The 12,811-nt window shown below is 44.0% G+C and overlaps 1 protein-coding gene across 2 annotated transcripts in view; it reads right to left on the bottom strand.

The window, feature by feature from the left end:
* Positions 1 to 848: 848 nt before the first annotated feature.
* The window catches only part of LOC311244503 (uncharacterized protein), a 17,637-nt gene continuing 5,674 nt past the window's right edge, over positions 849 to 12,811 (bottom strand). The window contains exons 6-7 of one of the 2 annotated variants that reach the window (XM_084334048.1): positions 5,625 to 5,696; positions 849 to 3,110 (exon numbers count right to left, since the gene is read on the bottom strand). In XM_084334048.1, coding sequence (XP_084190174.1) covers positions 2,218 to 3,110; positions 5,625 to 5,696 — 965 coding nt within the window. In that variant the 3' untranslated portion in view covers positions 849 to 2,217. The remainder of the gene's footprint in view (positions 3,111 to 5,624; positions 5,697 to 12,811) is intronic. The other variant, XM_084334049.1, reaches the window with a different exon arrangement.

Here is a 12,811-nt window from a genome sequence, read left to right as displayed (position 1 = left end):
TTCCCTTTAAACCACCTGTTCCCGTTTAAACCACCTGTTCCCTTTAAACCACCTGTTCCCTTTAAGCCCACCTGTTCCCTTTAAACCACCTGTTCCCTTTAAACCACCTGTTCCCTTTAAACCCACCTGTTCCCTTTAAACCACCTGTTCCTTTTAAGCCACCTGTTCCGTTTAAACCACCTGTTCCCTTTAAACCACCTGTTCCCTTTAAGCCCACCTGTTCCCTTTAAACCACCTGTTCCCTTTAAACCACCTGTTCCCTTTAAACCCACCTGTTCCCTTTAAACCACCTGTTCCCTTTAAACCACCTGTTCCCTTTAAACCACCTGTTCCCTTTAAACCAACATGTTCCCTTTAAACCACCTGTTCCCTTTAAACCACCTGTTCCCTTTAAACCCACCTGTTCCCTTTAAACCACCTGTTCCATTTAAGCCCACCTGTTCCCTTTAAACCACCTGTTCCCTTTAAACCCACCTGTTCCCTTTAAACCACCTGTTCCCTTTAAACCACCTGTTCCCTTTAAACCACCTGTTCCCTTTAAACCACCTGTTCCCTTTAAACCACCTGTTCCTGTTTAAACCAACATGTTCCCTTTAAACCACCTGTTCCCTTTAAGCCACCTGTTCCCTTTAAGCCACATGTTCCCTTTAAACCACCTGTTCCCTTTAAACCCACATGTTCCCTTTAAACCACCTGTTCCCTTTAAACCACCTGTTCCCTTTAAACCACCTGTTCCCTTTAAACCAACATGTTCCCTTTAAACCACATGTTCCCTTTAAACCACCTGTTCCCTTTAAACCAACATGTTCCCTTTAAGCCACCTGTTCCCTTTAAACCCACCTGTTCCCTTTAATCCCACCTGTTCCCTCTAAACCTGTTGCCACCTGGGCCCTATTCCCCGTACCTGGTTCAACTAAGTCGATCAAGAGTCCCATTATCCAGATTCAATTAACCCGATGTTTGAATCCGGGATTTTCCTGTTCCTCGAACGCTGATTCAGTCTCGTTCATTTGAACCAGACTTGAGACTCAGGATAATTGCGCGCGCCCGCCTCAGCTGAAAAGACAGCCAGTGTCGAAGGCAGAAATCCTGATCTTCTAACGGCATTGATTGATTGATTGATTTAAAACTTTATTAACAGATTGCAGAATGGGCGTGCCTGCTGGCAGTATAGGCTTATGGAATGAATAATCAAATGAGATCTTGCTAGCGAAAATAATTAGTTCAGCTCTTTCAGAATAACGATAAAAACAAGCCCAAATAGTATATCTAATTGATACGAATTATATCATGAGGATATCTGTATGTGCTTAGGTATTATACAAATACATGGTTTCCAAAGAGAGGGTTGGAGGGAGGCTTGCAGTTACACTATTAATCAGGTTTTAATCTGTTTCGGACCTAATCCATACATGCATTGAATTGATTACCATTTGGTTTATACCAGTGACACCTCATGTTCATCATCAGATAACAGTGCTTGAAAAGATAAATGCATTTTCTCAAATTCATTCATCAAAAACGTCAAAGGCTCATTCAATTTATCAAGTCACGTCACGTCATCAAATCCATCAAACAGCGCATCTCCGCATATATTTTAATCCCAGTTACAATATCACAATAACGTGTGACACTGTCACAGTGATACAATTAAATACTCCACAGATTCAGATTCCTCATAATTCATATCCACAATCCGCGCATAGACGCTTCAGTTTGAATGAAATGCATCCAGGTGCTCCGTTACGCAAATACACAGCGAAGAATATTAAACTAATCAGAGCCAAACACCCGATAGGTTTCATTCATTAAAAATATCCCAGCGGGATTCACATTTGCAATGATCCGTTTAGTCCGTTATTAATTAAAATAACTGTGTGTCACGACTCGCGAGCGCCGTATCCGTATAAATATGACGTGCATTATATAGGACAAAGTAAATTCATAGGCTGAATATGATTTATTATCAGCGTTACTGCAGACCTATCATTTTACATTTCAAACGAAGCACAAAAACATAATTCAGAATGGCATAATGGGATCTAGACTGTGAGAAATATTTCAGGAAGCGAGCTGGCATTTCTTTGCGGGGGCGTGGCCATGGTTCATCCAGCTAACTGAACTTAACCCTGCTCTCGACCAGGCTCAAACTTTTTGATCTGTTGTCATGGTGATTTAGACAATCGAGCGTCGGGGAATGGAAAGGTCTGGCTTAAGTCAGGCTATGCTGGAAATTATCCCTAACTTAGTTAGCAGGGCATACCAGGAATAATACACACATAATATACAAAATAATAAACAATTAATTTGATAAAAAAATTTATAATATAATAATAATATTAACAACATGAAATAATATGGAATAATATAAGAATAATGAATAAAAATATAAATATGAAATATAAAACACAACACAAAACACAATAAAAACAATTCAATCACCTCCATCTTCCTCTGGGCCTCCTTGTACATCTCACTGCTGTAGTGTTTCCCGCTGTTGTCATCGACCATTTTCACTATCTTGTCCAGAAGCTCTCTGACCTGGATCCTGTCCGCTCTCCCGCTGTTGGAGAACCAGTGGTATCTTCCTCCGCAGCTGTCGATGAGCCTCCACACCGCAGTGCTCTCCCTCAGGAAGCCCCTCAGCGGTTTGCCTCCGAGCAGGTCTGTGTCTTCGTGTATGAAGAGGACGATGGTGTACATGGAGGCGTCTTCTCCAAAGTTCTTCTGGATCCACTTGACGGCTTTCTTCTCCTCCTCTGTGTATCCTGATGTCAGGCTGATCACCAGCAGGAAGGCGTGGGGCCCCGGGACCGACAGGTCAACGCATCCCGCTATCATCCATTTCACGTACATTTCGAGAACATTTCGTTCCTGGTGAAATCCTGGTGGGTATCTAATGTCATAGATAACCGGGGTGTCGACGACATGAATCTTCGTGAAACGGCCTGAATGTTCCTCACCGGTGATGGTGACCTCTTCCTTCTGACAACGTGCGGACGCCTCCTCTTTGAAGCCATTCCTACCCAGGATGGTGTTCCCCGCCCAGGTCCTCCACGACCCATGCGTACCGACCAACATAAGTCTCAGATCCGCCGGAGGCCGTGAATCTGCACCGCATCAAAAACAAATGTAAACAGAGTAAATGCACCAGGGTGGACCTGAAACCTATTTATTCTGCTTTCAGTGAACTGTGTGATTTTAATATGTGCTGTTTGTTTATCTTACTCTTGTTTCTTTTGCAGTATGCTCTCCAGTTTGTATTGTAGCTTGTGGACGGTCCCTTGCTCCCCAGCTAATTGTTTCCAGCTGATGCAGATGGTGATGCTGACAGGCCCCTATATAAACTCCTTCACATCACGGAGTAACTATTTGGTAACGCTGGGTAGTCAAAGAGAATAGTCAAAGACTCTAGCCACCCAAACAACTGCCTCTTTGCACTGCTGCGGTCAGACAAGCGCTACCGGAGTCTCATGGCCGGTACAGAGACTCAAGAGGAGCTTCCATCCCCAGGCCATCAGGTTGCTCAATATGGGGGTCATTATACGAAAGCGTGCCATTTTGTGTCCCTCGAACAAAACTCCTCTGTCAATTTGAATAAAAAAATAATGAACAATAAGACATTTCATAATTTAGATTCCTGATGTGTCATGTAACATAAAGACAAATACAATTTGGAGGGCGGAGCTGAGCGATCATGGAGTAGACGTGTTTCACGTGAGCTACCTTCTACCGTGCAGAATATACGTTTCTCCCCATTAGTCTTTATTTTATTTTTATTTGTTTTTTGTCTGGTTGCTAAGTCGTCGTGTTTCAACTACTGTCGTCAACTTTTTTCGACTTTCTGCGATGTCGGTGGTGGAAACCAGATCCATGAGCGCCCCAGCCGGCAAACCACCACCGGGCCTGGCCGCACCATCGCCCGGTGTCGGGGAGATAAGCGAAGCTGTGCTCTCGATCATGACCAAGCTCCATGCAGAATCTGAGACACGCTTCGCTAACGACGGAGGTATCATTACAGGGCGTGAAGATGGCGGATCTCGAGTCCTCCCTGCTGGCTAGGCAGGCTGAAGTTACCAAACTACAGTCAGTGATTGTGGAAATACAGTCCCGGGAGAGACGCTACAACATCAGGATTGTTGGAGTACCGGAGGGCAACGGGGAAGGCCGTCTCTCTGAGACCATGCCGGAATTGCTGCAAAAAATACTGGGGAATGACGTCTTCCCCAACCCTCCCGTCTGTGAATCGGCCTACAGAGCGGGCAGGACCACTCCTGGCGTGAACAAGGAGCAGAGGCCCATCATAGTCAAGCTGAACAGGCTTCAGCATGCCCCACAATGGTGGAATGAACTACCCACCCCAGTTAGGACAGCCGAATCACGTCCAATCTTTCGCCGTCGACTAAAGACGCACTTCTTCAACCATTATCTGAATAAAAAAAAAAAAACAATAAAAAAAAAAAATCTAACCCTAACTAACCGTACTGTCATGCACTTGTCCTAATAAACTAACCTACACTGTAGCACTCAACACTTTGATGAACATTGTTGCTCAGCTGATAGAGTTGTGCCCTTCCTGATGGCTTGTCGTACAGAACTTGTAAGTCGCTTTGGATAAAAGCGTCAGCTAAATGACTAAATGTAAATGTAAATGCGGTCGGCTCGTGCCAGAAGGGGTAATCTGAGGCTTGGCGATCACAAAGTGGCCATTTTCGAAGACTTTACACCGGAGGTTCAAGCACAGAGAGGCGAATACAAAGTGGTCCTGTCCAAGCTATGGAAACTAGGCCTGAGGCCCACGCTTTTCGCTCCCGCGAAATTATCTGTGTTGGATAAGGTCGATGGTCTGCGTTCATTTTGGTCGTTGGCTAAAGCGAAGGAATATCTCGAGGGGATACCCGAGACTGTAGCTTGATAACTATATCGGGTGAGTGACTTGGCGATGTGGGCCTGAATACATTGTTAGGGCCGGCTATTCACAACACTTGCTGTCATGCCCAGACATGTTAACTGCCCACTGCCCATCCAACTAGCGGGGCTTCCCAATGTCTTCTGTTACTTGCTAATGCTGACCTCATGGTCGTACTTGTGCGTCGCCTCTATGGAAGCTAGCGAGCTAGCTGAACAATGTGCATAACAGACTCTAACGTGCTATCCGGATTCATCGCGCTAGCCTCGGGCTAGCTAGCGGGCTGCGTCTATCGTCTGCGCTGAGACATTCGAGACCCGTTAATATTTACGCACTTTGGTTGTTGTTGCTGTTTAAGTGTAATCGGCTCGCACAATTCAACGGTGATCGGGTCCTTAACTAACTTCTTGTATGCTTTTATTTTTATATCCAGGCTGTTTTGAGCTTTGGGCTCCGGTAGGAGAAGATCGGTTGAATATATATATAAACAAGATATGATAACAGGTTGTGTCAGGTATTGCTTTTTACCATCCCCGGGTTAATGAATGTGTTTAATTCTATTCTTACATAGGTTATGTCATTCCAGCCGTGGTGCCTGATCAGAGGGGCTGTTACAGATGTGCACTTTGACCATAACCCCCTTTTCCCCTTCTTATTATATTGTCGTTGTTTAAATGACATTTGTTTGCACAATTTACCTGGAATCCGATCCTACCTTTGGAACGTGAAGGTGTGGCCAGTGGAGGTGGGCTGCAGAGGCTTTGTAGCCAGTTCCACCACAAGGCTCCTGAAGGAAGTAGGGATCAGAGGACAGGCCCAACGAAAGGCAATCAAAGAACTTGCCACTGCAGCAGAACGGAGCAGTCACTGGTTGTGGCTGAAACGTAGAGACGCATCATGGGCTGCTAAATGAACACGTGGTGCCACTGTGCGACACACACCCAGGCCTGATCAGCCTGTGGTGGGCCAACCTCGGCAGAGGGTGTATTGTGATAAATGGCCGAAACACCCAATGAGGTCGGGGAACACAACTGAAGATGTGTCGTACTGGTGATCATCACGTGATCATTGCCAAATTCCACCCCACTCCAACCTCATTCAATTGTTGTGCTGAATATTTAGGGATCTTTAACAACTAGTCCTATTAAGAATCCATATGCTGGTATGCTCTAATTTAATTTTGTTTTGAATTTTCCTTTATCCAATTGTGCTATAACATTGCGACGTTGATGCGCAGACTCGGAAATAGATGGTTGCAGGGTTGATGTTGAGTTGTTATATAATAATGACTATTTTTTTTCCATTATAGTTATCTCATGTTAGGGCCAAGGCTCACGGTGGTTTTCGACCGATATCTTTATTGAAACAATATATGATAACAGGTTGTGTCAGGTATTGCCTATTACCATCCCCGGGTTATTGAATGTGTTTAATTCTATTCTTACATAGGTTATGTCATTTCAGCCGTTGTGCCTGATCAGAGGGGCTGTTACAGATGTGCACTTTGACCATAACCCCCTTTTCCCCTTCTTATTATTGTCGTTGTTTAAATGACATTTGTTTGCACAATTTACCTGGGATCCGATCCTACCTTAGACTATCTGCTGGTATGCTCTAATTTAATTTTGTTTTGAATTTTCCTTTATCCATTTGTGCTATAACATTGCGACGTTGATGCGCAGACTCGGAAATAGATGGTTGCAGGGTTGATGTTGAGTTGTTATATAATAATGACTTTTTTTTTTCCATTATAGTTATCTCATGTTAGGGCCAAGGCTCACGGTGGTTTTCGACCGATATCTTTATTGAAACAATATATGATAACAGGTTGTGTCAGGTATTGCCTATTACCATCCCCGGATTAATGAATGTGTTTAATTCTATTCTTACATAGGTTATGTCATTTCAGCCGTTGTGCCTGATCAGAGGGGCTGTTACAGGTGTGCACTTTGACCATAACCCCCTTTTTTCCCTTTCTTATTATTGTCGTTGTTTAAATGACATCTGTTTGCACAATTTTGCACAATTTACCTGTGACCCGATCCTGCCTTAGACTATCGGCTGGTATGCTTTAATTTAATTTTGTTTTGAATTTTCCTTTATCCATTTGTGCTATAACATTGCAACGTTGAAGCGCAGACTCGGAAATAGATGGTTGCAGGTGTGATGTTGAGTTATTATATAATAATGGCTATTTTTTCCATTATGGTTATCTCATGTTAGGGCCAAGGCTCAGGTGGTTTTCGACCGATATCTTTATTGAATTTTATTTTTATTATTATTTGTGTTTATTGGACTAGTGGGGGTTTAATCAGGGGTTTATCTAGAGGGGGGTTGGAGTGGGGAGCGTCTTATTGGATCCATGACTCCAGTGGGAAATGATAGGAAGATGACCATCCTTAGTGGATGGGGCATAGGGTGGGGATTGGAGAGTGGGTATAGGAGGGCTTATAATAGGACGGGTGGGTTAGGGTTTAGAGTAGAAGGAGGGGGGGTTGTAACTGGGGTGGTATTTTTATGTGTTTTATGTGCTGTTGTCTTATATGTGTGTAATTGTTCCTCCTCTGAACTCCTGGGATTGACCGTCTGGGCCCGCCTGGATCAGCGCCTCTGTACTCAGCCTGGCTGCACTGGTATGTTCTCTACGCATTTAGACAAACTCGACCATGGCTAAACTGAATATCTTAATTTGGAACGCAGGAGGTCTTAACGCCCCACACAAACGTGCCAGTGTCCTTTGGTTATTGAAGAGAAGAAATATTGACATTGCTCTCCTTAGTGAGACTCATTTATTGGTGGGTGATGTGTCAAGGCTAGCAAATCGACAATATCACGTTATCTCCTCATCCTCAGCCGATGATAAGACGAAAGGAGTCGTCATAGTTACAAGACGTAACCTTGATATCAAAGTCCTGGATGTGTGGTCGGACACGGAGGGAAGGATTACTATAGCAAAAGTTGAGTTCTCTCATAGGAAAATGGCAATAATAGCATTGTATGCCCCTAACACATTTGATTCAGCGTTCTATAATACAATCACGAAGAATATGTTGGAACTTACTGGATACGCTCTCATTGTGGGTGGCGATTTTAATGCGTGCTGGGATGCGGAGATGGATAGGTCCGGATCCTCTGAAACAAGCGACCAAAAACGGTCATCTAAGGCCCTCAGGATGTGGGCCCAGGACACTGGGCTCGCAGACCTATGGCGCTTATCCAATCCCACCCTCAAGGATTACTCTCACCTGTCTGCCAGACACAAAACCTTCTCTCGAATAGACTATGCATTCGCATCCCCTAATTTGTTTGATAGTTTCGACGTCTCATTGGTTCCCCTGGCTCTCTCGGACCACAAGGGGATTTTCCTTGTGGCAACCTTTGGCAGGCTCTCCACGAGAGCTCCCAGGTGGCGTTTTAACTCAACCTTATTAAAGAACGATGATTTCTGCTCTGAGTTCAGGAGTAAACTAGCTGAATTCTTGCAGATCAATGTTGGCACGGTCGATGACCCCAGGGTCCTATGGAACGCATTGAAAGGATTTATCAGGGGTCATGTCACACTTTTCGCCTCCAACTTACGTAAATCCCGGTCAAAAAAACTAGAAGGACTGGAAACATTATATGCGGATCTATACGCATCTTTGCAAACTAACTATAGTGATCGACTAAACACACAACGTAAGAGAGTCAAGAAGGAAATAAACTCCATACTTAAACAACAGTCTGAGTTCTTGATACATAGGACAAGGCAAAATTACTACTTTCACGGCTCTAGGCCTAGCCATCTATTGGCAATGAAAATACGCTCGAATGATCATTTCTCGGATATCCCCTCGATCAAGACGCGACAGGGTACAATCACTACTGATTCGAAAAAGATCAACGACACTTTTAAAGAGTTTTACTCACAGTTATATAGCTCAGAGGTTAATCTCGACGACTCTAAATTTGAATCGTTCTTTGGCGGGCTTGAGATACCCCACATTTCTGAGGAAGAGGCCAAGGAACTGGGGAAACCGATCACTCTTATGGAGTTGAGGGAGACGATTGCTGAAATGCAGAGGGGCAAGGCACCAGGCTGGGATGGTATTCCACCCGAGGTGTATTTAGCTTTTTGGGACCAACTGGGTCCATTGATGCTCGATATGATCAATTATGCTATCGAGCAAGGGGAGTTCTCAAGAGATGTCAACATGGCGTTGATTTCCTTACTTCTCAAGAAGGACAAAGATCCCAATGATTGTGGTAGCTATAGACCCTTGAGTCTTCTCGGGGCCGATTTAAAAGTGTTTGCCAAGGTGCTGGCCCGCCGCCTGCAGAGATTTATGACGGTATTGGTACACTGCGATCAAACTGGTTTTATCCCGGGGCATCTGGCTGCAGATAATCTTAGGAGGCTGTTGCATGTAATCGATAACAGTAAAGACAATACAACTCCGTCCACAGTTCTGTCTTTGGATGCCATGAAGGCGTTTGACAGACTTGAGTGGTCATACCTTTGGAAGGTACTTGAGGTCATGGGTCTTGGGAAGAGTTTTATTCATATGATTAAAGTCCTGTATGCCTCGCCGTCTGCGATGATACTGACAGGCAAAAACTGTTCCACACTCTTTCCAGTCTCCAGATCTTCTAGACAGGGTTGTCCTCTGAGCCCAGGACTGTTCGCGCTTTCCCTCGAACCTTTGGCCCAATTTATTAGGCAATCGGAGGACAGCGTCCCCATAATGGTCAATAATACTCCACACAAAATTGCTCTCTATGCGGATGACCTGCTGATTTTTATGGACGACCCCTCCCGGTCGGCCACAAAATTATTGAGAATAATCGACGACTTTGGTAAAATGTCAGGCTTTAAGATTAACTGGAACAAATCAGCCTGCCTACCTCTTAATGAGCTGGCCAAGGCGGTACGACTACCAGCTGATATCACCATAGTAGAACATTTTAAATACTTGGGCATAGAGATATTCCCCACACTGAATCAAACTACTAAGTACAACTTCACGGGTACTTATGATAAAATACGCCAGGATCTAGACAGCTGGTCGTCCCTTCCTAACTCCCTTCAAGCCCGAGCTTCCATAATCAAAATGAACGTTCTGCCTAGGATACATTTTGTTAGCTCAATGCTCCCCCTGCCCCCTCCAATAGACCACTGGCGCAAGGTACAATCGATGGTATCTAAGTTTATCTGGAATAACAAACGCCCGAGAATCAAAAGGGCTACTACTCAACGTAGAAAACAAGATGGGGGCCTCGCAATCCCTGATTTTAAGCTTTATTTCTGGTCCTTTTCACTGAGACCTCTGATGTGCTGGCTAGACCCTGTAGAGGCTGTATTGTGGCGCTCCTTAGAAGCGGCGGCGGTCTCACCGCTAAGATTGCAGGATGTAGTGTACTCCACTGTCTCTATTTCGAAATGCCGGCTGAGGTATGGACCGATCATAACTCACGTGATCCAAACGTGGCGTAATGTACAGAGGTCGTGTGGGGTTAAATGCCCATGGCACCTGGACTCTCCAATTTTTAATAACCAGCAATTACTTGTTGGGCACAAGCCGGTTAATATTCCTCAATGGCAAAGGAGGGGAGTGCATACTCTGGAGGATATTTATGATAAGAACGGCCTCCGTGCGTTTCAGGACTTAAGAGAATTTTATGATCTTCCCGGCGAGTCCTTCTTTCTTTACCTTCAACTAAGGTCAGCACTGAGGGCGCATGGCGTGCCGTGGGCTCAAGCTTTGCACCCACACCCCTTCCTCAGGCTCATAGTGGACAGGACGACATCCAGAGGGTTTGTCTCAGACTTTTATATGCTCTTAATTCAGTCCACGTATAAAAATGTATCATTGGATACAATCTGGCGTGTGGATATCCCGGAGTTGGACCCAGAGTTTGACTGGGATGATGTTTGGGCAAATGTGGCATTATCTTCCCGCAACCCCAATCACCAGCAAATTAATTTTAATTATATTCATAGGACCTATCTTACACCTAGGAAGCTATTTGCTATGGGCCTGATAACCGACTCTCGGTGCACTTTGTGCTCTCAAAAGGCCACTGGCACTTATATGCATATGTATTGGGATTGCCCACCAGTGGCCCGCTTCTGGCGGTCAATAACGGACAAACTTTCAGACCTGTGTGGCTTAACTATCCCATTCACAGCTGTTACGCTACTCCTGAACGATATAACGACACTACCTGCGTCCGTTCAACTAAAAAGGGTTGTCCTGGCGGGTGTCACAGCAGCGAAGAAGCTAATAGCAATGAGATGGAAGGAGCCTGAGAAGCTTACAGTGATTAACTGGTCCCTAACACTATTGGATGTGATTTATCTTGAGATATCCACGGCGCGGGTGATTGGGGTAGGACAGGCTGGCATTGACCTGTGGTTCGCAGCAGCTGAGAAGGTAAGGACCGCCGTGTGCGGCTGAGTGGGGTTGGGGTGCTTGATCGGGGGGGTCCGGCGGTCTCTTGGGAGGGGGAGGAGGAAATGTTTTGTCTGTCTTGTCTTTTGTCTTGTCCTCTTGAGTTTAGCTGGGGATTTAATGGGGGGGCAGCTATTTAACTATTTCTTCACTGTTTGGTCACTTTTACACGGTCTCTGTGAGTCTATGGAACACCTCTACAGGTTTTTGTTTTTTCATGAAGGTTCATTGCTCTGTTTTCGGGTTGTGTTCTCAAAAAGTGGTCCTTGTGGTGAATTGGAGATGTACGTTTTATTAATATAAGGTCACACGGCCGGGAATCGGGGCTGAACACTGGGAAAGACCATTTATTAGATAGTACCCCTTGGATTTAGAAATGAGAAGGTTGAACTCTGTTTTCTTTTCTTTTTGTCTGTATAAATTGTTATTCTGTATTATTATTGTTTTGTTATTTTCTTGTGAAGTTCTATGTATTGTGATTGTGTTTAATGTGTTGTCTTGTTTCATGTGAATAATAATAAAAAATTTGACAAAAAAAAAGACAAATACAATTTATTTAGCTTTTTGTTTTTAAAATAATTTTAAACACTTTTGTGCGAAGCATCTCGCAAAAAAATTAAAAATGACCTGTCCCTCAGTAAGATTGTTCTACTTCCACTAGCTAGTAAGGCCAAAAAAGCCAAACTAGAACATAAAAACTTAAACCTATATCAAGGCACAAGTGTTGTTTCACTACGCATGGATGGATTTTTTTAAAATATGTTGCAAATGTGTAAAAAAAATATACTTTTTCACATGTTGATGTCAACCCTGTTACTTTTGATGAAAACACCCCTTCAGAGATAATGGACTGTTCCGAAAGTTACACATAGCCCAGGAACTGACATCATCTTTCTTTTCTAAAGATGGTGGAGAAAAGACAAGTAAGTGTGCTCCTCTTTTCATGCATTTTCTTCGAGTTATGTGATGTCCAACAGAGGGGGACGAGCTTGTTGCGTCAGAACTGTTACCATAAATGCGCATGTTAAAAAGTCATTTGTTTGAAATTGTGAATATACATATTTAACATCATTATTTCCTCTCATGAATGCACACCATGTGGTGTCAAGACCGTTAGCATATGGCTAGTAATGGCTGCTAGTTGCCTTTTTCGTCAGCCCTGTTACCATCAGCCCTGTTACCTTTCAATGGGTAATAGGGTTGAGTGAATGGTAACAGGGCTGACAAAAGTATATGCTTTTGTGTGTACATGAAAATATACTTCCCTTACCAATAGTAAGAGGTTACAGCCAATGTTAAAGTGACTTTTGTATTTGTATTTTATATGATTTTCTTAGGATCTGCAGCGGAGAAACAGTGCCTATACAGGCAACGTAGAGATGCTGATCCCGAAAAGCGACAAAGATATTTAGAGAAAGAGAGGGTGAAATGGAGAAAGGATAAGGAGACAGGGAAAAAGCTGTCTATCAGT

This window comes from Notolepis coatsorum (genome assembly GCF_963971535.1).
Source record: "Notolepis coatsorum genome assembly, chromosome: 17".
Taxonomy (NCBI): domain Eukaryota; kingdom Metazoa; phylum Chordata; class Actinopteri; order Aulopiformes; family Paralepididae; genus Notolepis; species Notolepis coatsorum.
Note: the sequence above shows the minus strand (reverse complement) of the source record. Positions and strands in the feature narration are given on the sequence as shown.